Genomic DNA, 25,720 nt, shown 5'->3' on the forward strand with positions numbered 1-25,720 from the left:
AGGATGTCATCCGTCCATAGGCAGTGTTCCTTTTACGTTTCGTTTTTATTTTACTACGTTTTGCGGCACATGCAAGGATTATAGGCTTGGATATTAAAAGGATTATTGGAAGTATGGGAAGGATTTAGGGTTTAGGATTATTGGAAGGATTATGACTACGTACCTGGAGAGGAACCACGACAAGGACACTACACCATAAACGCACTGCACCACGTACTGCACCGAGAACAAGAAGAAGATTGTTTGATAATTCTTTTCACGATCACCAAGCTTTGTAGAAAAATATTTTACTCATACAAGAAACTACGTAGGTTATCAGTGAAATATGTTATAAATGAATAAAATTAAAAAAACAACAATTTTAAAAATAAAATTTTACTGAGGGGCAAAATAGTAAAGGAAAGGTGGAGGAAGGGACAAAATAGTAAAGGGGAGGTGGAGGAAGAGATGTGTGGGGGTGGAGGGAGCAACACCCTTGAGATGTTTATATGACGTTACTGGTGAAGGAAGGCCCAATCCGAGTTGTACGAAAGTACTAGCTGAGACGAAACTCACTTTCTTTGTGGGCGTGCCAAATGCAAATGCAAATGCAACAAACGCAGCAGCAGGCCACGACGGCACCCATCTCAACCTCCACTCCTCCTCCCTCCTCCGGTGGATCCGCTTCCGAGGCACCGCCGAAGCAGGTGGCTCAAGCAATGGACAAGCTAGGACAGGCCGAACGAATCATCGCCGACATCCGAATCGGCGCCGACCGCCTCCTCGAAGCGCTATTCGTCGCGGCAGCGCAGCCTCACCAAGGCAACAAGCCTCTCCAAATGTTCCTCAAGGAAGACGCCTGCATGCGTCAGTATCTTCAAGACCTTCGATCGCTTGGTAATCGTGTCGTTGGATTTCTTGCCCCTTCGTTTTTTTGTTCCGCGGATTAGGGTTTTGGTTTGCACTCTGCGACGTCGATTTTATGATTAGTTCTGCGTGGTTTTTCGGTTTTGTAGGTAAGGAGTTGGAAGAATCTGGAGTTCTCAGTGAATCACTTCGATCGAGAAAAGACTTTTGGGGCTTGCATATGCCTCTAGTTTGTCCAGATGGCGCTGTGGTTGCGTATGCGTGGAAACGACAGCTTGCGGGTCAAGCTGGCGCTTCTGCAGTCGACAGGACTAGGTTCGTTTCTGTTAAATTTCTTCTTCTTCAGTTCTGTATGCCATTTGAATTTCCGTGTTTGGATAACGAAATAGAATGGAAAACAATGGATTCAAATTCAAACGTGTTTTGGTTATTTGGTGGTGGTGTGTTGAACATAGGGAAGACAGCTTAGCGAACGATGGTATCTGGTATTCTTAGACCAGTGATTTTTTCTTTTTGAGGATTTTGTGTGCATGTATAAGTAGATGTCTTAATCTTGTTTTTCTATTCGCTCCCGAATACGTATAGAGCAAAGGAGTGATAATAATTGATATGACCCTATGCTACGTGCTAACCGCCTCAGTCTAAGTTGTGTAGAAATGGTGACAGTTAGTATGAGTAAGTTAGTTTGTTTACCGTGGACAGTTAGACACATAGCAAAACTGTTAACAACTGTACTGTTTTTGCTGACGTCTCACTTCACTTTCATGAAGTTTGCCTCCAAATTTTTTTGGTCTCAAAATTGACTTGAATTTTGCTGTTATCCTTGCCAACAATACTTTGCACGACATTTAGCTGCTCCACTTTGTTGAATACAATTGTCAAAGAAATACTTGGCCCCTTTCTTTATGTTTTGTTTTTCATGGGTATTCTTGCTTGCTGACTTGTCATTCTCGATGCTGCTGATTTGTGTTACTTTAGCTGCTCACTCAGGCTTTTGAATGATACCAGGTTAGCTCTCAAAGCCTTCACTGATCAGAAAAGGCGTTTTTTCCCACATCTCGATGATGGACTTGAAACTAGTGACTCGGCTTCAAAGAGATGTTGTGTGTCTGAAGAAATTACAGTGGATCCCAAGGAAGAAATTAGGTTTTTAAGGACGCTACCTGATGTTCTGAAGTCTGTAGAGAAGGATGTGCCAAGTCTGAAAATTTTAACTTTTGAACGATTGGACTGGTTGAAAAGAGCTTCCACACTTAGCTCATCGGCAAATGAGAGTTCTCTAGAACATAACTATCACGGTTCTAATAAGTTAAGGCTAGGATCAGTTGGAACTGTTGCTGAAGAGAAGGTTGCGGTGATAGAAATGTTATTCCCATCTATCTTTAGAGCTGTTGTATCCTTGCATCCTGCTGGTTCCATGGATCCTGATGCTGTAGCTTTCTTTTCTCCACATGAGGTATACCTTCCAGTGTTACTATCACATGAGAAATGTTAGGGACTCTCTTTCAAATACTCTATTGTTGCTGAATTTTATTGCAAATTACAAATTTTGATGGGTTGCACTTCTCATTTAATGACTTACCTGATTTAGAAGTGGAACCTTCCGTGATATGTGACTTTTTATGATTCTCAGCAATGATGGAGTGTCGAAGAGAACGTTGCTAGAATTTTTCTTGTGACATATATATATATATATATCATAATTTATTTTTCAGTTTCCTGAAAATCATTAGGTGTGTGAAATGTTTGGTTACCAGCATGCCATGCACATATTAGATGATGTCTTAACACAAGTTGTTGTGGTAGTTCTTGTAACTGATGTTAATTTCCGTTTCTCATCTCCTTCGCAGTCCTTAGTTTCCGTAAGTTAAGTTTCCATGGTTATCAAAAAATGTGAGTCAACTCATAAACTCATCCAATTGTGCATTCCCACACCCTCAAACATAGGTCACTTGCACATAGCATCAATTTGTAGTAGGCTTGTGTAAAGTTGAGTAAAATTGTGAGTTTAGAGTAGATTCAACAAGCTCAGTTGGACACTAGAAAAAAGCCAAAAATGACACTGGATTTTGTTGTTTCTAGGTCATGATGTATGCTAAAACACATCTTGTTAACAATTATGTGGTTCACTGGTTCTCTCTTGCAAGTTTCTGTCTGGTTTAATTGTTGATCTTTTGTTTTCCTATGGTTTAACAGATCTGTCTTAGTGTCTTTCTCCTCTCCTCTGTACTCTCCTATTTACTCTCTCTTGTCCATTTCATAGACAGGGCTGGCAATAGCTTCAAAGTTAGTGGCTTGGGTCATGTTAGGGTTTTAGTTTTGTTTACTCCTCTCTTGCTATTTTGGATTGGGCCTTGGTTTTTATGTCCAACAACTTTTTTATGTGAAGCATAATCCATATTATAATCAATTAGAGTAATGATAAACGGATACTAATATTACATAAATATGAAAAAATATTTAAAAATTATAGATAATATGATCAACTAATAATAATAATATAATAATAAAAATAAAAAGTATAAAAAGTTATTAATAGGTATTTTAATATATTTTTTATTCAAATTAAATGTAAGTTGAGAAGCTCCTACGAAGAGCTCATACATTTCTGGGTCGGCTTCATTGTTTGAAAATAAAGATTCATAAGCATAACCACCAATACCAAACAAATAAGTTCATAATTTAATAAGCTCCTAAGGTAGAATTTTTTTATTTTTCTAATTACCTATTTGAGTAAAGCAAGCATGGAAACAAGGGGTTAATGAACTAAATTCAGGTCCAAGTAGGGCTGACCCAATGGTTAATGTTTATTTTTTTACATCTGTACCCAAATCCCACCAGCTAGGAGCCACATGCACCTAGTCTAAAACTACCACCGCAATCAGGTAGTCTTTTGTCTGGAGGCACTGTTTGATTGGCATGGCCCCCCAAGTTAGGAAAACTAACCTTAGTTGGGCCTAGAAATCAAGTGGGTCATCGGTGTATGCTCAGCATTGTTGGTTAAGAGTAGGCAATATTAGTAAACCTGTTAGATTTAGCCTGCTACAGACAAAGGAAGAAAATATAAGGGAATGGTATTGGTTAGTTGGTCTATTAATTTTGAATGGAAGAGACCAGTTTTGCAAATTCCTGGGAAGAGACCGGGGTATATCAGTGCTAGCTTTGTGTGTAGGGACAGGATTGTGAATTTTGTGACTGTGACAGCTCGGTGATGCCCGGCTCATGGTTGTTTATAGGGAATTTCTACATCTGGTTTGTTGAGACAGATATTTTTCCGTACTTCTGTATTTAGTTTAGGAGGAATTCTTGCCTCCTCGGTATTTTGCACTAGTTTATTTGCTCCAATATGACTTATTTTTATTTTAAAAAAGGTTTATTTGTTATTTCATAATCAATTTGCTTGATTTTACATCTGAATATTCCAGTTTTATCTGTGTACTACTTAACAGAGTGGAAGCTACGTGCATGCAAGGGGTTTTTCAGTTCATCATGTGTTTAGACATATTACGGTAACAGTCTTTGTTACTTCTCATTTGATTCTTTTAGTTACTATTTCAGGTCCTTTTTATTATAGCTTATAGTTGTCTGCATTGCAGGAGTATGCTGCGACTGCTCTGCAGTACTTTCTTGGGAACCAGACTGAAACCGGATTATATTGTCTTTTGGTACTGTAATTATCTTTTTCTTGTCATGATGCTTCGTTTTTTAGAAGGTATTAATTATTGATATATTTGAGGTTTTCTTAGCTTTTCTGCCTTTTATGTTGTAGCATTGGATTTGCAGCTACCAGACTCTGTTTTCAAAACCATGCAGGTTCAGTTTAATGTTTCCATAACCTTAGATTTTCCTATCATTTAGGAAATGTAATGATCTCAATTTGTTGGTGGTGCAGCAAATGTTCACGGCTACTTGCAATGGATAAAAAATCGACTCTACTGTTACCTCCAGTCCATCGACCTTATTGGCAGTTTTCCTTTTCAAAAATGTTAAGCATATCCTCAAAAGACCAGAATTCTGATACTAGGACTTATCATATTGGCTGCCTTTCTGAGGAAATATAACTGGATCTCCCTATGACTCAGGTAAACTAAATGCTCAATTCTATGTGGATCTACCTGGAGCTAGAGTTCAATCTCATTGTTGTGGGCATGAATTGGAAGATATGAGTTGGTGAAGAGTTTTCTTTACAATTGGTCTCTATATTTCATCTCTTGGATTGCATCTTCTGGAAATTATCGAGTATGGCTTCTTATGTAAGCCTCATAAAAGTGGTCGGATCTATTGATTCTCATAAGATATATCTCAGATCACGTTTTTTGAGATTTGTTCTTTGGACACCTGGAAGTTCTCAGTGATCATTGCTTCAAGGAAAAGGTACAAGATGAAAGTGCCATCAGATTTAGTATGATGCTGACTACTCAAGTACCTTCTCCTTCTCCTTCCAAATAGTGGAAAATTGCTGGGCAATTGAGAATCTGTGGTTGAGCCACCTGTTCATGGTCCTATGAATGTAAGTGTTCTGAGGGAGGATGATGTAACTATAGCAAAACAGTTTATTGACTGGACAACAAAGCTAAATTTTCGAATTGACAAGTCGTGTCATTGCAGGAACTGAATCGGTCCTAAGTATTGAATTCATTGACCAAAGGGGATAACATTGCAAACAAATTACTAAAATGAGATAATGTTGAAGCATATTACTTAATTTCGAATTAGGTTGTCTTTGTTTTGGAGGGTGACTTGGGTCATTACTAAGCGTTGTGATGGCTTAGTGTTGCCTGCATTCTTTTTAATTTTAAATTAAACTTCAAGTTTTATGTCTCGTGTGATAGACATGTGATTTATTAAGGAAAATAAATAGATAAGTAAATATATAAAAAGGGCTAAATGGTAAATGGGTAAAATAGGAGTAGGTATTTTTTTATCACAATTGTTATTTTACGGGAATAATAGTTTTAAAAAAGATTGACATTCACTGAAATAAGGTTCCCATCTATTTTTCATCCACGAAGAAAGAGAGAACGTAGAACGAGAAGTCAAGGAGGTGAAATCTTGTTATAATTTCATTCTATCTAAGTAATTCACAAAGGTAGCACTCAAGATCACTGAAGATGGTTTGCACAATAGAGAAAGGTACACGTTTCTTTTTTCTATCTAACTTTTGTGAGAATCATCAATTTTAAAATCTTATTTGAGTTCTTTTGTATTATGTAATTGTTAGTAAAACACCACTAAGACTCACTTTATAGTTTAGACGTATCACATTCACATAATGTAAAATCATTATGGTTTTCTAATTCAAACTTCTAAGTCATAATGGATTACAAGTGACATGATAATCTTAAAAAAAATTCCTTTGAGAGAGATTGGCTTCAGTTGTTTGTTTGCACACACACTTTAAAAGACCGTACGTACGTTGATTTAGTCTAGTGTAGCTTCACTTAAGGGTGCTGGAGATATTTCAATTCTTAGAATTTGAAAACTTCCTCATGTCGATATCCAATCAACCACTAGTTGATTTTGATATATCCATTTTCCTTAAGCTTGATCGCTATGGCTATAATATTGAAAATGATTGGAACAAGTTGAAATTGGGAGAAGATTAGTTCTTTATTGTAGGGTTATTTGTGGATAATGAATTTAGTGGTTATTATGAAATTAAGAAGTTTAAATATCAGATTATATAAAAAATACTTATCTCTAATTTTATTACATATAATTAACCGTTATTCTAATAAAAAAATAAAAAAATAAGAGTAGAGCATGTGATACTGATATTCATGATTAAATATACTCCATGAACAGAGATTAGTGATCCCTCTAACAGGTCTTATATGTGATTATAACCGCATGAATTCTCCATAAACTTTTATATTGATAGATTTCCGTGAGAAGCACAGGCACTTTGAAAAGAATAAAAAACAATAATCTGATAAGGACTCGTTATCAACAGATAATTAAAAACTTAGGAGTGTTTAAATATAGTGGCAAAGAACAATCAAATAAATAAATGCAAAAAATAAGTAAGAAAAATAAAAAACGCGAGAGTGGCATGACACGACTACTACTACTACTACGTCAGTCATGGGTTCAATCCATGGGGAGCAATAATTGCACGTAATGGCGTGTGATCTCACATGGGCCAGTTGTCGGCAGGAGTAGCTTCGTGCGTGGCAAAAGGTTGGTCATTCAACTGACATCCCAATTTCAGTTTGAGATGCCATTTGGCTCACTCATGGAAAACGAACAACCTCTGTGCCCACATCCCTAGACACTTATGTGTGTGCCAACTGCATGGCAGATAATTATTTCATGCTTCTCTCTTCACCTCTTGCCATATCAGATTCATCACTCCACGTCAAATAACAACGCAGCTGCCAAGGACCCAACTCCACTAACATCTAATTGGACTCCACCACTACTTACACAAAACCATGTGTCTATAACGTACTCACCACTCCGTTACGTACCCATAGCTAATTTATATAGCCTTTTTAAGTGGAATTTCAAGTCTCAAACCAAAAAAAGACATGGCACATGGCACATGGCACATGGCTTCTTTGTCTTTCGCTCCTTCCAAAGTTGCCACCAAAGCAGGTTTGCAACTTTCGAGATTGTTGAGAGGAAAAAACAAAGGAAAGGGATTTGTATGGAAGATATTTTGCGGTGGATTTCTGCGCATTTACTTCTAGTTCAACAAAACAATTGACAGTTTTAGGGGCTACTTTCAAAACCAATTATACTACGCCACACTCTGACTCCAAAATTAATGCCTGTTACAGACTAGTCACCAACTTATACCACTTTCCATAGGGATGCGAATTATCCAACATTGGTGATATCAGTTCCAGTCACGTGCCTCTTATGCAATTCCAAGCATTTCTTAATGAACTTAAACAAGGGTCCAACCCCGAACTTCAGTTTTGTTCATGACCTGCTTTCAAATTCATCATAATATTTTTCACACGATATGCAACATGCTGTAACTCCAATTGCCTGGACTTTTGGTTGACTAGTCGTTGTCAAAATATTAAAAACGAATTTCAAGAAACACGAACGCAACATAGGATCAATAAAATTCGCGTGGAAAATCACCTCTACCAGTATTGAATTTATGTTTAGGGATGCAAGAACATCAAAGTCCAATAAAAGGTCAACAACTAAGAGTAAATGCGTTGGGTTATTACAAAGAAACAAAAAAAATCAGAGAAGGAAAAAATCCACCATCATTAGAGTTTAATGCACCAAAAGTAGAAGGATATACAAGTAACAAAAGGCAGTATTGTAGCGAATATGTACTCTCCATGTCTTCCGCAATAACTAAGAATATTCAAAATCACATCAATATGCGCGCGCAATGAATACCTTATCCACCGATTCTGCTAGCTCCAACCCTTTCAGAAGTGAATTCATGTATGAAATTTATTAGTCATGTCTCGGATGAAAAGGTTCTCCAATTTGACCACAGTACTTTCCACTATTTATCTCCACAAGGATAAAGGAGGAGCACCAGGCAAAATATCTTACCACAAATCCCCGCCTAACATTAATACTTTTATAATGTCAATGCATTTGGGTTTACGTTGCATCAATGCACCACGGCACAGCTTAAAAGGTCGCATCAAAAGTCTCAACCAACACAAGGTTTACAATAGATCACTCAAACATAAATAAATGAACTAAACCATTGATGATCGATTGCGGCTCAATATCTACAACCATTAACACTTAAATGTCATAGTGGAAAATACAAAGCATACACACGAGATTTAAGGGCACATGAAATCTCATATACTCAAACACTATCATACCACTGGTACTAGACAATTGGCCAAGACATTTTAAGATAGACAGAAAGAAAGGGGCATGCTATCTACAACTATTTGGAAACACAAAAGGGAAAAAGGGTACACCAAACAATTTGTTTTAACGGCCATCAGCTGAAGTAAAAGAATCTGCAAATCCGGTAGGCCTTGCGGGGATACTGCTCTTACTGTCTTCTAGGTCCATATAACTCATGTCCTTTCCTTCTGCCTCTTGCCATCCCTTCACCATCTGGTTAAGGGGAAGGCTATAATCGATCCCAGAATACTCCTCAGTGTCATCATCAAAGGGTTTCCATTTTTCAACAAGCGGTGCCAGCACATTTACGGCATGACCCATCTCTGGCCGTTGGCTCGGTTCTCTGGCAGTGCAGTGCCCTGCTAACTCAGCAATGATGGAGATGCTCTCAAATGTTTCTTCCTTAACATCAAGGGCTTTGTCAATAGCAGCCATTAGCTTCTTCTTATCTGATTTTATATGCCAGAACCATGCTGCTAAGTATTGGCTTTCCTCAGGTCTGTCCTCGTCAAGTGCCATTAATCCAGTCAATAGCTCCATTAGCACAACCCCAAAACTGAAAACATCCGCTTTTGTAGTGATTTTTCCTGTCACTGAAATATATTTGAACATAACAAATAAATTAGGACAAATAAAGTTGAAGTTTGTGTTACAAGACATATAATGCTAATCAATTTATTAAATTTTGTAGTAGATGTTAATTAGTTTTTTTCCTTAGAATCTGACACTCTATTACCAAGCTGACGAACTAAAATAGATCACATCAATGATTAAACCTTCTAGAACTAGTAAACAAAATACCTGCATATTCTGGCGCCAAATATCCGAAAGTCCCAGCAAGCCTGGTAACTACAGATTTTTCACCTTCAGGAGCAAGTTTTACCAAACCAAAATCTGAGACCTTTGCTCTGAAATCATCAGCAAGCAAGATATTTGACGGCTTAAGATCTCTGTGAATGAAGCTCTGGTGAGCCAGAGTATGAAGATACTCCATCCCTCTGGCAACATCCAATGCAATATTGAGCCTCCTCTTCCAAGAGAGTGGCTCCAGTTCAAGGCTTTTCCAATGGAAAAGATGCTTACTTAGAGCCCCTTGTGGCATATATTCATACACCAGAATCCTTTCATTACCTTCTATAGAATAACCCAAAAGAGAAACCAGATGCCGGTGCCGGACTTTTGATAGAACCGCAATCTCGGCCTGGAATTCATCCAATGCCTTGCTACTAATCACACCAGCTTCCATTCGTTTCACTGCAATTTTAGTTCCATCCTCCAACTCTCCCTTATAAACAACTCCAAATCCACCACGGCCAAGCTCGTTCTCGGGCGCAAAATTCTTGGTCACGTTCCTGAGAACTTGGACCGATATTCTAAGATTTCCAGCGTCAATGACATGAGACTCCCCAATTCCACTGCTGTGCCTACTCCCAGAACCACTCCCTGTCAAATTGGAAATGCTTCCATTTGTATTGTTAGCAACAGCAATCTTCACAACACTGTCCGAATCCGATGGATCCCTAGGGTGAATTACCAGTGAGGTTGGTGCCTGGAAGCCACCCTTCGTCCTCTTGAAACAATATGCATAGAGTGGAATGAGCAGAAAAGCCGCAGCTGCCACTCCCGCAATCGGAGCAACGATGGAAACCAACCCTTTCCGTTTAGATTTCTTAGTTTCACGAGAATCACTCGAACTAGAATTGGACTGACCCGATGCAGGGTCGACATTAACAGATCCAGATGATGGGTTCTTGCTCCCTGATGAAGGATTTTCCGCACCACCATTGAAGAGAGGATTCCCAGTAACAATAGGTTTCAATCCAGTCTTAAACAAAGGCAATGGAGGAGAAATGTTATTGCCACTCAGATCCAACAATGTCAAAGATGTCAAACTACTCCAATTACCAGGCACCGCACCACTAATATCATTCCCCCCCAACCTAATCTCAACAAGAGAAACCAAGTTCGCAACAGAAGGACTTAAACTCCCATTAAGATTCATATTAGGCAAATTAATCACATTCACCTTTCCATCAACATTACACTCTATCCCCAACCACTGACCCCCACAAGGATCATTCCCACTCCACGAGTCAACCAAATTCTCAGGATAATTCAACCCCCCAAGGAACCCCAACAGCGCCATCACCTCAAACGCGCAAGGAACCCCTGACTTGTTCACACAAAAATCGTTATAAGTATAAGACACTTGAGCCGCTTTAAAATTGGGAATCGGACCCATAAAATGGTTGTTGTTCAAGTCCAGTTTGTCGAGCTTCAGGTCACCCAAACCTTGAGGAACCAACCCAACGAGGTTGTTCTTATTAAGGTTAAGATCCCGTAGGGAGCTCAAATCCCCAATGTTATCAGGAATCGTTCCAGTAAATGCGTTCCCGTGAAGCCACAAACTCGTGAGTGAAACCATGGAGGCCACAACGTCAATTCTTCCAGTAAGAAGCTCCCCCTTCTGGTTATTCAGCCAGAGAACCTGCAACGCAGAGCCGTTTAGACTCGGGGGAATCTCGCCCGTCAAGTTGTTGTTGGAGAGCTTCAAAAACGACAGCGAGTTCATTGTTCCGAGAAACTCGGGCAATGGACCGGCGAGGTTGCAGCCCATACAGGAGAGATTGGTCAACTGCGTTGAACCCTGGAGCGTTTGCGGTAAGTGCCAGCCGCCGGAGCTGGCGTTAAGTTTATTATTATCCAAGGCGAGCACTTCCAAACTCTGGAGCCCATCGAAGAAATCTGAAGGTATGGAGTCGAAGTTGTTGTTGTCAAGATACAAGTATTTGAGATTTGACAGGCCGCGGAAGGAAGGCAATGGGCCGTTGAGCCTGTTGTTCTGGAGGCCCACGTTGAAGAGATTCGTGAGCTGGTTCAGGTTCTGCGGAAGAGGACCGCTCAGGTTCAACCCCTTGGCCTGAATCTGGTTCACGCGGTTCTTATTGTCGCAGAAAATGTACTTCCAACCACACGGGTCATCGCCGGTGTCCGGCCATGGCAACAGTTCCGGGTCGTCCAACCCTTTTCGGAATTGGCGCAGTATTTCGGCGTCGTGCGGGTCGGCAGTGGTGAGGGAAAAGAGGAGAATGAAGAAGAAAGTTAGCGAAGAGTGGAGCATGGCGGCGCGTGAATGTTGGGTTCATCTGAGAGAGTGGAAGTAGGGTAGTGATTGGCGGGATTTGAAGCGGCGCATGTTGAATTCGGGTAGCAAAAGAAGCAGTGGAAAAGCGAAGATCAATGAGAAAGTGAGAAAGTGAGAAAATAGGTTGGGTGTTGCTTTTGAGAATTTCGCAATTCCCGTTACGACGGTCTCAGTCCCATCCCATCCACATTTGTTTCAAAGACGAAATGGTTTGATGGGCCCCACACAGTCGCACAGACACCTTCACTCGCCAAGGTAGAAGATAACCCCAAAAACCCAATCTCCTCATTTTATTTTAACAAAAATGCATTTTCAAATTATATGGAACTAAACTACTTTGAGTCAAATATAATCAACATTTAGTATATATGTATGACTTTCGCTCCAGCTTGATATACTTGTCATTGATCATCATGGAAACATTTTAATATTTAAGTTTCATTTTCCAAAAAAACAAGTGAAAGTTTTATTAAGATAATAATTGTTTTAATTTGTAAAGATGTAAAATGAGTTAATCTATTCACATGAAGCTAGATATAACAAATAGTTAGTAATGTCCATTTTCTTGTGCAATTACTAGATAAATTTAGTAAATACAACTACTTATCTTTACAGATAAAATAACGTTTTTGTTTTACTTAGGTTATTATAAAGGGTTGAGACGTCTTTATAACTAGAGATGATTTTATGTTTTTCAATTGGGATGATTATTTCGTTTTTAGTCGAGTTACGCGAGAGGTGTGTGTTAAAATAATCTCACACCCAAGTGAGTAATTTGTCAAATCTAGTAAATATAATGATAAATAAACGAATCATTTCATCCTATAAACAGTATGCCTTTTTATATTTGTTTCATGCATCTTTATCTAAGTAGATCTGTTTCAAAAAGATTGGGTCTAATTTCTAATTAGATTATATTATTTTAAAGATCTTAACTAGGGTCGAGATGATGTCCATCATAAAGATGACATCCTATTTTACAACTTAAAAATAATAATCAACAATCATACTAAAATGATAAATATATAACCAAATTTTATAAAATTAAAGGTTTTTTTTATATAGAAGTAAATAAAAATCGTTTGTTCAAATAATTAATTTTACTATATTATTATTAAGATTCCTCGATCTATCAAGAATATATTAAAAATATTCCTTAAAAAAACATTAAGTTAGTCTATTTAAAAAGTAAAATATGCATAAAACATGAATTAGGGAATTTTACGATGACTTGTATTAATTTTCTTTACTAGCAATTTGTAAAACCTCTTGTATTAATAATTTAATTTTTTAACTTTCTATACTTAGCATTGTCAAATAAAAAACGGTCATTGAATAAGTTTTTTTTTTTTAATTTAAATGTTTGCACAACATCATTGTATTACTTATAATATGTAAGTTAGTTTTTCTTTTTAAGTCAAGTTTACACATAATACAGCTAGACAAAGAAAAATCTAACACAATGTTTATAATAAATTAATACACAATGTCGTAAGATATTCTTTATGAAAAAAATGAATAAATTAACCTAAATAGAAAGGTTCAATTAGAATGGTCGTAACAAGTTTGTAAGATTATGATTGCTCTAATTATATAATATAAAATTAATTTATATTTAGTTGATGTGGATTATAAACAACTGCAAAATATAAGTAGTGAGAAAAAAGTTCCAATGTAGCCTTTGAAGTCAATGAAATGCCCAAACAAAGAATTTTTGGTGAATTGGATAACACACATCTTGGTTAAAGAAAGTTCTTGAAGGAGTTTATGGAGAGTCACAATTCTAAACACAGTATCATAGAAAAAACAATCGTTCCTCCTTTATTCTCTTAGGTTGCTTCATCAAGCATTGACTTTTCCACCAGTCTCTCACTTTCTTAAAAAAACTATAACTAGACCTTTCTTCCACAATATATATATATATATATATATATATATATATATATATATATATATATATCTTGCTGCAGGGAGACACAGATTATAAACAGTACACTTCCTACACAAATCTAAGAACACCCAGAATAGTCAAACTTTCGTGTCTACATATACTACTGACTGCGTTTTTAATATTGTAACGATTTAATGTTATATCTCTCTCTCTCTATATATATATATATATATATATATAGTTTTTTAAAATATTAATGTATCATCTTTAATATTTAAAATTTTATCATTATCCAGAAAGATACAAATAACAGCTACCGAGCACAAGAGAAATAGCTTGTTTGACGGACAAAGCTACACTGTGCAGCACGAGTGACCAATGCCTACTATTTTAACAATTGCATAAAATATTACTTTTGAAAGTCTGTTAAAAAGTCATTTTTTGTGTAACCTTGAACGGATACAATGAATTTTAATCATTCACATTTCGCGCACTTTTTTTTTAACTGATAAAAAATGGAAAAAGGTTTTTTTATATTGTTTAATTATCATTTGACAATTTTTAAGAATAAAATAGTTTTAACAAAGGTTAACTTTATATTTTAAAAAAATGAAAAATAGTGTCAAATTGGTGTAAAAGAAAATTGTGATATCAAACTAGCTTGTCTAAAAAATAATGTATGTTTAATCTTCATCATCACCATGTTAGTCAATAATGCATCTTCTTACGCTAAACAACAAAGCTAAAAAAAGAAATGAATCAAATATTGACATTACCGTAAGTTACGCGCATTTTTGGCAGACAAATAATATCTCCTGCTCTTTTTTTTCTTATAATATTATTCTTGTGATCCTTCACTTCAATGATTTTTTTCATAGTAAAATATATTTAGAGGAAAAGTTGCGATTTTTGTAAGTATATGCCAACAACACATACAAACAATTTACCTACTAATAGGTGTAAAATTAATGACACTTTCGTGCACGTAATTTGTTCTTGCACGATAATTTAATAGTTAATCACGTCATTACACCTTAATCTATGGGTTCTTTGATTAGTTCGTCGTTTACTGCAGTGCGTACGCGTAGCTACTAGGCGCACAATACTAGATCCGTTTTATATGTATTGTTTTACAACTATGTACGAACAAATTAATTATTGTAGAATATTCTTCTGTTTAATTATTCACTATCTCATATAATAAGCTATAGTTATTAGATAGGAGCATAAATTAATACAAACAAACTGTTAATGAAATTCTGAATTATAAACATTGATAATATTAAAAATCGAAGACATTTAATATCTTTTTAACATTATAGCCTTTAGCCGCGGCTGTAACAGCCATATCTAGCTACCCTCACGCTAAGCCTTGATAATTTAATATGAATCTTGTAACATTTACTCAATAAATAAAAACTTAATAATATTTTTTATTTTTAACATATTACATGTATTTATTTAATAACTTTTATAAATTATTACAAGGATATTGCAAGAGATGCAACATCTTTATTGCTTCTGTTGATAGTTCGTACATGTATTCATTGCCAACTAATTAAATTAAATGGCATTACATACTTTTATAATAAAAATAAAAAAAGTCTTATATATGATTGGCAATGAATAGAAGAAGAAGTTTGTAAATGTGATGATAGTTATTTCCAGATAAATAAATCTTGATAGATCACGAGTATACATGAAACCCAATGTTCATATAAAAGTGTGAAAATAGTAATATAAGTAAAAGTGTTTTAAGTTTTCAAATCTCATACATGTAAATAAAATGTTCTCAATTCTGAAAATAACACGAAGCTTCGTTGACAAAGATAATTATAATAGTTTTCATATAAACTCAAGCCTCTTGAATATTTTTTTTTTTGTAAACAAAACATGTAAGAATTTATAAATTTTTTAGTTTCATTTTTTAAGCATATATTGTCTGAAATACTAAAAAAAATACTAAAGAAAACATATTAATCAGTTTCATTTTTACTTCATAAAAGACTAAATTGTGAATTAATGAAGGCTTAATGTGAGAATATTGTTCCTTTTTCTTTTTGCAAGACTACGTTATTATTTTCATAATTTTTTACTAAGATTGCAATCCGACTTTAATTACTTTTTAGACTTTTTTGGTTGAAAATGGAATTGTTTCTGCGTAGCAGCATCATCATCATCCAACCACAGGGACTTTTAAAAAGAATGAAGAAGCTGATGATCTAATAAATTTTTCTAATCGTTGCTTAAGTGGAGGGAAATGGAAAAGAAAAACCAGATTACCGTGGATTACTTCTACAGTTAAAGCTGTTTTTCTTATATAATGGAAGGTTAAAAAACGAAAAAAAAAAGGTCATTATCAGCTTTTTTATTAGCAATTTTGTCATAACTTAATGAAATCACACAGGAAAATGACTTCACCACATGCCAACCTCAAATTTAGTGCATGCACCGAAATGGAATGTCTATTAATCTATTTCATCGTTTTCACTAAACCATCCCATTCCCATTATCTTACGCGCAAATCCTCTTCATCCTTTAATTAATTAACACGTATTTATGGAGTTTACACAAGCTTATAGTCAAACAACTATTTAATTCTCAGTAACTCTAGTTCCTGCCAAGAAGTGAGAATATTAATTTAATAGAAATGTAATAAGGAATTTATATCTTGATTTAGCTCATATGATGATTTAATTGTCAGACTATTTCTATTCTGTGTTTGTCCGTTAATTACTCCGGATAAGCATTCAACTGAACAAATATGAATGATTTAAGACTAAATTCAATGCATAATTAATAAAAAATCTTCTGGCCAAGTAAGGATGATATACCTACTGTTATGTAGTAAGGATATTTATGTAATAACATAAATATCTTAGATATTTTAGACAGTTAAAATATTGGTCAAAGCCACTAACCACATTTTTAGGTAAGGTGGTTATTCTTAGTTTACTTATAAATACAGTGACAAGACCAAAGTCCAGGTACGTTCTCTTTATGCTCTAGAGATCCTGAATAATATTTTAGAGCAGTATCATAATCATTCTCCTGAGAGCTTCAGCTCCATAATTCATATCTGACTTGAGCGTCGGAGTATCTTTGCAGCTACCTCCCCTCCTTTGGCGAATATAAAGAACAACAATTGAAGATCAGCAAGCAACCCAGACAGCCAAGAATAGTAAAGACACGCAGGAGAATGTATACCGAAACACCTACCTATCTTTCATCGTCATCATCACACATAGACATCATGGCCTATGTATCACTCAAACCTGCTATTGACAATTTGCCATCATAATAACACTACATATTTTATACGTATTTTTTTTTTGAATAAAAATTGTTTTATTTATTACTTAATATTATTGAAAATAAGAATTTTTATCGGGATCCTGAACTATATAAGATCCTAATTCTGGTTTTGAGAATTTATATTGTTTGGAGGATTGAAAGGAAAAGATTCATCTACAAAACGTTTAAGTGGATAATAGAGTTAGAATATTTATAAATATGATGTGTGAGTGTTTATGAAATGATTATTTATAAGATTAACACGAATCTATATTTTTTATGAGAATAATACTTAACTCAGAAATATAATAATAATAAAATAATAAATAATAATTATCATTAATATTTAATTAGAATATGTAAATATAATTTAAATAAACTTAAATTTGGACTATTCTATAATGAAAATAATTAAAAGACATTATTAAATTATATTGTTTGATATATTTATTAGATCCATAGAAAAGCGGAATGTATTTATTTTATTAAAACAACGTAATTTAGAAATAAGTAATAATAAATCTTTATCTTTCCTTGTACTGGTTTGACATTTTATGTTAGATATTGATAAAGAAACAGCAGGGCATTTATTAGTGTTGTGAAAAGAAAATAATTGGATTATTATTGAATATTTAGAGCAGCATAAGTGATTGCATCTAATAATGAATCTCTTGGGAAGCCATAAGTAGTGAGGTATATAAATGTTACGCATCATAATAGCATCGGAGGTGTTTAACCAATCATTAGTGTTCAACAAATATACCAACAACTGTGGGCTCTGCCTATGCATTAACTTTAATTTCTTCATAATTTTGTGGCAATTTCTTTTTCTGTGGGTGGGGCAAGCCACACAGCTATATCATTATGATTCCAAGAAATCGAGACTGACTCTCTCAAGTGGCGGTGCAAAAAGTTTAATTTGTAGTGAACCGGAGAGAGCAGACACGTGTGGGCTCCATGTATCGTGCTATTGCCACGCTTTTGTTTCTACTTTGCGCATTCTCAATGAGATCAATCTTTTCGGGACCAAAGGGTCAAAAGTTGGGGCCCGATCTTTTCTTTCACTTTGCCATTTAATTCTACGTTATCCAATATTTTCTAATCTTTCTTTCCATCTTCATTTAAGTGCTTATACTATACGAAAACTACTTTCAAAACGTATAGACAACAAATATATGATATTTTAATATATCTTAATTACGTAGTACTTCGGGGATTAAGAATATAATTCAGAAATTAATAAAAAATTTTAAAATATTTAATCAATGAATATGGTTATATTTTGTCGTATCAAATATATTTTCCTATTTGTATAATGAAATCCACCTGGAATAGTGTAAATTTAATTTAAATATGTGCAAAAAGTATTATAGCTAAAGAAAGGTTCTAAATAGAAATTGCTTTGTTCAAACTAAACCGCTATATCAATATCATGTGTAGGTAGTAGTTCAAGAGGCATTCGATTTTCTTCAGCTATTTATCCAATTGAAAGGGAAAGTTTTTCATCATCCATCGCTCAGGTAAACTTGGATAATATAGTTTATATTAATTCCACACAATATTATATTTAAGTATATTTTTTGTTTATTTATTTACAAGCTTACCATGAATAAATACGGTAAAATATTTCAAATAATATAAAGTCTCAATTTTATGGTTTTTTTTACCGTAAGAGAAGATATTTTGAGAAAAATTATAAGAATTGACAGTTTGGAAAATAATTACAATTGTGTTACATGCTATTAACAAGTGGTGTGGTCCTATAACGATTTTTAAGGAGTGTTACGACTTTTTATTGAAAAACATATGTAATGGAATCCCTTCCTACATTAAAAAGCGTACGAGGAATGCACGTTTTCCCCTCCAAAATTTCCTCTCGGTCGGATGACTTCTTATTTAAAAAAATAAATAAATAAAAACCTCTAAAGAAACTGTCACCACACAACTTCTTCATATTATGTCGTCTGCATGCAATACGAGTTCTCCATAAACTCTAATTATTTTCTAAACTACCCATTCCTGTAATTTCTCTAGAAATTTGTCCCTTTTGGTAAAAAAGCCTAACTTCATATTTACTTGAGTGAATTATATTCTGTGAAGGTCCTCCAATTTTTGAGGTATAATATACATTAGTTTCCTCAACTTGCAATTATGTCCTGTGATAGCTCCGAAGTCACCTGTTAGCATTGAACTTCCATTTTGTAAAAATATATACTTAAAAAATGGACAATTGTTCGTCTATACTCGTAATTTGTATAATTGTTGAGTTTGAGCTGAAACGTAAAAACAGACAACCCAGAAAAGAAAGAACAGAAGAGAAAACACAAAGAAAAATGATCTGAATACTTCGTGATTGAATTTCCGATACTAAAACACAGAAGTTGGCTACAATATATAGCCAACTCAAGAAACAAACAAACAGAACGACCGAACGGTTGTTAGCAGAAGAAGCCGAATGTATGCAACCGAATTACATGACCAAACGATCACAAGAGAACGTTCGGTCACAAAAGACCTGAATAAGCCAAACGGTCACAAAGAGACTGGGCGGACTTAACCTAATACAAGTAATAGAAGAGTCTAATCTACAAATGAACAAGTAGGATCACCTCGTATGATATTTTATTTAGATTATTATAATTATTTACTTAATCAATTGTAATTGATCGTTTTTTGGTTTGTGAAATGCAAAATATGAAATAAGTAAAGGAGATATAATTGTTTAGAGAACAAAACAGTCAAGGGAAATATATAATGTTGATGTAGATTAATATTACTTCTTACCAATCTATTTGTGTTGCTTTATTTATAATGTTGTGAGATTTAAGAAAATTGTGTAATGCAATATTTACTCACCGATCTTGTTTGTTTATTTATATTTATATTTAGTATTGTTAAAATGGGTTGCCGCGAGTTAACCCGGTCCACCACTGGTTTGAGTTGGATTGAGTTTGAAAAAAAATATAATTTTTTTATGCGGGTTAGTTTTCAACCCGACTCACTTAGAACCTGACTCACCAGGTTAAACTCGTAGTGGACCGGGTTAGCTCACCAACCCACCTAATTTAATTTAATTTAATTATTTATTATTTTGTATTTTAATATTATTAGTTATCATTTTTTTTATTATATTGTAGATGATGATAAATGTAACATCCCAAATTCTCACATTGGATAATTCATAATTTATATATTGTAACATTACATTTACGGTAACATCCCGTAATCTCACCCTTTAAAATTTCCTAGTTGATATAAGTCTATACATGTAAAAATGTTCTAATTATAGTTCTTCTACTTCTCCCTTCCTTGGCACTGAGTGAGGCAACATTCCTTCATCTGCTCCCGTATAACGAATTATACGATCATCGCACATACCCAAACACAAACAAGTAGGGTGAGCTAACATGCAACCAATCATTTATGAAACATGCATGCAAACCTCATATAATAATTATGTCATACATACTCATACCATCATACAACAATCACATCATACAAACACAAACAAGTAGGGTGAGCTAACATGCAACAAATCATTTATAAAACATATATAATTACCTTGATATAAACATCATATAATAATTATGTTCGACACTCTCATACCACAATTCCTATTAGACACTCGTCTCACAATACCCAATAGACACCACAATACCCAATAGACACTCATCCGGATGATAAGTTGATGAGCGGTCACGGGAGGTTATGCACTTGTAATGACTTCTACTTCTTCTTTTTTTTTTCTTTCTCTCTTTTTTTTTTATATACAAATACACTTTCAAAATACTTCATACCATTCACAAGGTTAATCCCCTCACTATGTCCAAAACCGGCACATAGACCAGGACCTCCTGCTCCTCTCACCACATAATTCATCCCTCTCTACTTGAGAATAGATGATTATTAGAGTATCAGGATAACCTCCAACTACGGGACCCTCAACATCAACATATACACAAATACCATAACATTTATTTAATCTCTCCACAAGACTCATACCATACTAATATTCCTCAACTCACATTATACCCTTACAAAATCTCCCCATACTACCCATAACATGTTCAGATGCATAAATTCAAATGCAGTATAATAAAATGCAATTATCACAATTATAATTCATAATTCCATATCTACCACAAAAATGAATTCATCAGACATTTCCATTCCAACAAGATATATTGCACAATATTTTAATAGTACAAAATCTGTTCAATAAGATTTAAGTTAAAAACTTGTCGAGTAGACTTCCAGGAAAGAGAGGTGCGTCACAATGGACAACTTAAGTACCAAATCTTTCCTTAGCCAAAGTGTTCCTCAACTAGTTTTTAACAAATTTCTTATTTACAGATTCAAAACAACAGCATATAATATTAACACCGAATTTCAATATAGATAAACATACAGTAAGCATTAACAGTATTCATACATAATTTCAAGATATGAATAGTAATAAAACAATACTAAGTCATAATATAAAAGCATAGAAATACTAAATCATAATATAAAAGCATAGAAAAGTTAGCTCCCCTACCTCTATTCCAGACGTCTCTTGCTCTGAATTTATTTCTCCGAAACCTTTCAGAACCTCTACCCTTCTTGCAACTAAAAATTTCTCTCTAACTTTCTCTCACTTGATTTCTCTTCTCTTGGTGCAGAATAATCTTCCCTCCCATGGTTATTTATAGTAAAAAAAATTTACTATTCATTAATATTTTAATATTATTTATTATTTTAATATTATTTAAAAATAATATTTCAATCATTTTCTCACCAAATCTGATCCTAATTTCTACCTACTACTTTCTTCCATGCTAAGAAATCCAAATGCTGAAAATTTATTTTTACTATTCACTTTTTACTATTTACTATTTACTTTTTACTATTTACTATTTACTTTTTACTATTCAATTTAAAAAAATTTACTAAATAAGTTACCAAAAATTTGAACCTCTCCTTCTAAAATTACTATAATTTTATATCCAAAATTTACATTTTTCTATCCATTAAAATTATTATTACTAATAAAATACTAAAATTTACTACTATAAATATATATATATATAGATTTTTTTTTTATGGGTCTTACATTCTCCCCAACAACAAAAATTTTCGTCCTCGAAAATTCAAAAATAAAAATTTTTAATTTAATACTCATCTGAACGCATTCAACTAGAAAAGTCTCACACTCATAACCTGAATCATTTCTCTACTTATTTTGTGCATAAAATTTCTAGCATCTCAAATTGAAATGTACTCACAAAAATTAAAATCATAAACCTTCCAAACACTCTTACTTTAGCCCTATCACAACCATCATTAAACCTACCTCAATTATAATGTGTTTCCCGAGATCAAAACCATATCCCAAGGATATTTAGTGTTAACTAAATCTAAAATTTTTTTTTATCTTATGCGAATTAAAAGTAATTATCAACAAGTTCACTCATACACATCACTGGATAGAGATCAAGGTGCGACATCACCATTGAGGTTTGAATACTACCATATAACTATGCCTGATGAAATTGCTCCAATTACAACCTACAACTTCTTAATTATTCCTAATTCCCTAATCACATTAGTGTTGCAACCCTCCTTTTTATCTATTTCCAAACTCTTCTTCTTCCTTATCTTGCCATATTCATAATAATATCAATTCCACCTACACTACCTCTACTAACTTTAACATTCCAAAATCAATAAAATTTACAACCATAAATCATGACATTTTAATCCTATCATAAAAATACCAAATATTTTGCATAAGCCGAAAGCCAAAATTTTCGTACCTGGATTTTCTCCACTACTCCTCATACCAAAATCACATATTCTCAAATCTTATCTCTAATGTATTTACTGAAAAAAATCTAACCATCTCCTTTTAATCATCCATTTAGCTTAGAATCCTTCCAATACTTCATTCTTCTCTAAAGACCTCGTGTTCTCTTAACTTATAAATTTCTCCTCCTATTAAACTTTCTCTCAATCCTCTTTATGCCTTACACAACTTCTTATTTACTCTTCTTCGTCTAATATTTGATTTATTCTTAATCTACTTCAGTATTCCTATCCCTTTTTATTTTAAGCTTTATCTTCAAATCTTCATCTATTTTCTTTCTTCAGATTCCAATCATCACTGATACATCAATCCATGTTACCAATCTCACACAATGCCACTCTGTTTCTCATCAATACTTCCTTCTCTTCTGACTTCTAACGTTGCTGATATACTAAACCAAACTGATTTCTCAAATCTTGCTACATTCATGCTTATCCAAAGCTTCTCTTAATCTAGCCTTCGAACTCAACTCCTTTCTGTGAAACGCAAGATATCTCATCTATTAATTTTGTTCTAGAAACTTCTAAAAAATTTTACTTCTAAACACCAACATCTTCACTCATCCTTTGAAACTTAAACTCTGGTATTATATCTCCCTATCAAGGCTTTAACTAATTCTAATATCTTTCCTCAAACCCTCAGAATTAAGAAAGGAAAATCATCTATGGTAAAAGTCATGGTAGTTAGACACAATACTCTACTATCTAGATTTGGACGAAATGGTAAATTATACCATTTAGACTCAATTCTTCACAGAGAAGACACGGAAGACCCACAACACAGAGGTCATCCTAAGGACGAACTGCTCTGATACCATTAATGTAACATCCCAAATTCTCACATTGGATAATTCATAATTTATATATTGTAACATTACATTTACGGTAACATCCCGTAATCTCACCCTTTAAAATTTCCTAGTTGATATAAGTCTATACATGTAAAAATGTTCTAATTATAGTTCTTCTACTTCTCCCTTCCTTGGCACTGAGTGAGGCAACATTCCTTCATCTGCTCCCGTATAACGAATTATACGATCATCGCACATACCCAAACACAAACAAGTAGGGTGAGCTAACATGCAACCAATCATTTATGAAACATGCATGCAAACCTCATATAATAATTATGTCATACATACTCATACCATCATACAACAATCACATCATACAAACACAAACAAGTAGGGTGAGCTAACATGCAACAAATCATTTATAAAACATATATAATTACCTTAATATAAACATCATATAATAATTATGTTCGACACTCTCATACCACAATTCCTATTAGACACTCGTCTCACAATACCCAATAGACACCACAATACCCAATAGACACTCATCCGGATGATAAGTTGATGAGCGGTCACGGGAGGTTATGCACTTGTAATGACTTCTACTTCTTCTTTTTTTTTTTCTTTCTCTCTTTTTTTTTTATATACAAATACACTTTCAAAATACTTCATACCATTCACAAGGTTAATCCCCTCACTATGTCCAAAACCGGCACATAGACCAGGACCTCCTGCTCCTCTCACCACATAATTCATCCCTCTCTACTTGAGAATAGATGATTATTAGAGTATCAGGATAACCTCCAACTACGGGACCCTCAACATCAACATATACACAAATACCATAACATTTATTTAATCTCTCCACAAGACTCATACCATACTAATATTCCTCAACTCACATTATACCCTTACAAAATCTCCCCATACTACCCATAACATGTTCAGATGCATAAATTCAAATGCAGTATAATAAAATGCAATTATCACAATTATAATTCATAATTCCATATCTACCACAAAAATGAATTCATCAGACATTTCCATTCCAACAAGATATATTGCACAATATTTTAATAGTACAAAATCTGTTCAATAAGATTTAAGTTAAAAACTTGTCGAGTAGACTTCCAGGAAAGAGAGGTGCGTCACAATGGACAACTTAAGTACCAAATCTTTCCTTAGCCAAAGTGTTCCTCAACTAGTTTTTAACAAATTTCTTATTTACAGATTCAAAACAACAGCATATAATATTAACACCGAATTTCAATATAGATAAACATACAGTAAGCATTAACAGTATTCATACATAATTTCAAGATATGAATAGTAATAAAACAATACTAAGTCATAATATAAAAGCATAGAAATACTAAATCATAATATAAAAGCATAGAAAAGTTAGCTCCCCTACCTCTATTCCAGACGTCTCTTGCTCTGAATTTATTTCTCCGAAACCTTTCAGAACCTCTACCCTTCTTGCAACTAAAAATTTCTCTCTAACTTTCTCTCACTTGATTTCTCTTCTCTTGGTGCAGAATAATCTTCCCTCCCATGGTTATTTATAGTAAAAAAAATTTACTATTCATTAATATTTTAATATTATTTATTATTTTAATATTATTTAAAAATAATATTTCAATCATTTTCTCACCAAATCTGATCCTAATTTCTACCTACTACTTTCTTCCATGCTAAGAAATCCAAATGCTGAAAATTTATTTTTACTATTCACTTTTTACTATTTACTATTTACTTTTTACTATTTACTATTTACTTTTTACTATTCAATTTAAAAAAATTTACTAAATAAGTTACCAAAAATTTGAACCTCTCCTTCTAAAATTACTATAATTTTATATCCAAAATTTACATTTTTCTATCCATTAAAATTATTATTACTAATAAAATACTAAAATTTACTACTATAAATATATATATATATATAGATTTTTTTTTTTATGGGTCTTACAATAAAGAAGATGTTTGAAGAGAGAAAAATATTATAGATTTATCTATTCAATACTCTAATATTATAAATGGACAAGTGACACAAAAATT

At 33.8% G+C, this 25,720-nt stretch overlaps 2 protein-coding genes across 2 annotated transcripts; one reads left to right on the plus strand and one right to left on the minus strand.

Moving 5' to 3' along the window:
- The first annotated feature begins 518 nt into the window (after positions 1–518).
- On the plus strand, positions 519–5,514 carry LOC124838445 (mediator of RNA polymerase II transcription subunit). The gene is made up of 7 exons (XM_047314044.2): positions 519–876; positions 996–1,161; positions 1,855–2,302; positions 4,296–4,355; positions 4,443–4,511; positions 4,616–4,659; positions 4,739–5,514. Exons 1-7 carry the CDS (start codon positions 576–578, stop codon positions 4,905–4,907), a joined length of 1,257 nt encoding a protein of 418 aa, XP_047170000.1. The 5' UTR covers positions 519–575; the 3' UTR covers positions 4,908–5,514.
- Positions 5,515–8,513: 2,999 nt separating this feature from the next.
- On the minus strand, positions 8,514–12,134 carry LOC124838461 (receptor-like kinase TMK3). The gene is made up of 2 exons (XM_047314059.2): positions 9,490–12,134; positions 8,514–9,281 (listed from the first exon to the last, which is right to left on the minus strand). Exons 1-2 carry the CDS (start codon positions 11,807–11,809, stop codon positions 8,773–8,775), a joined length of 2,829 nt encoding a protein of 942 aa, XP_047170015.1. The 5' UTR covers positions 11,810–12,134; the 3' UTR covers positions 8,514–8,772.
- Between the last annotated feature and the right edge of the window lie 13,586 nt (positions 12,135–25,720).

Source organism: Vigna umbellata, chromosome 5 (genome assembly GCF_029865625.1).
Source record: "Vigna umbellata cultivar VRB3 chromosome 5, Vumbellata_1.0, whole genome shotgun sequence".
NCBI lineage: Eukaryota > Viridiplantae > Streptophyta > Magnoliopsida > Fabales > Fabaceae > Vigna > Vigna umbellata.

Excerpts from the sequence above, each read along its gene's own strand:
- LOC124838445 (XM_047314044.2), top strand. The coding sequence starts at position 576 with ATGCAAATGCAAATGCAACAAACGCAGCAGCAGGCCACGACGGCACCC. Across the intron at positions 2,303-4,295 it reads CTTTCTTTTCTCCACATGAG|AGTGGAAGCTACGTGCATGC; the intron begins GTATACCTTCCA and ends ACTACTTAACAG. Across the intron at positions 4,512-4,615 it reads CCGGATTATATTGTCTTTTG|CATTGGATTTGCAGCTACCA; the intron begins GTACTGTAATTA and ends TTTATGTTGTAG.
- LOC124838461 (XM_047314059.2), bottom strand. The coding sequence starts at position 11,809 with ATGCTCCACTCTTCGCTAACTTTCTTCTTCATTCTCCTCTTTTCCCTC. Across the intron at positions 9,282-9,489 it reads TTTGGCGCCAGAATATGCAG|TGACAGGAAAAATCACTACA; the intron begins GTATTTTGTTTA and ends AATATATTTCAG.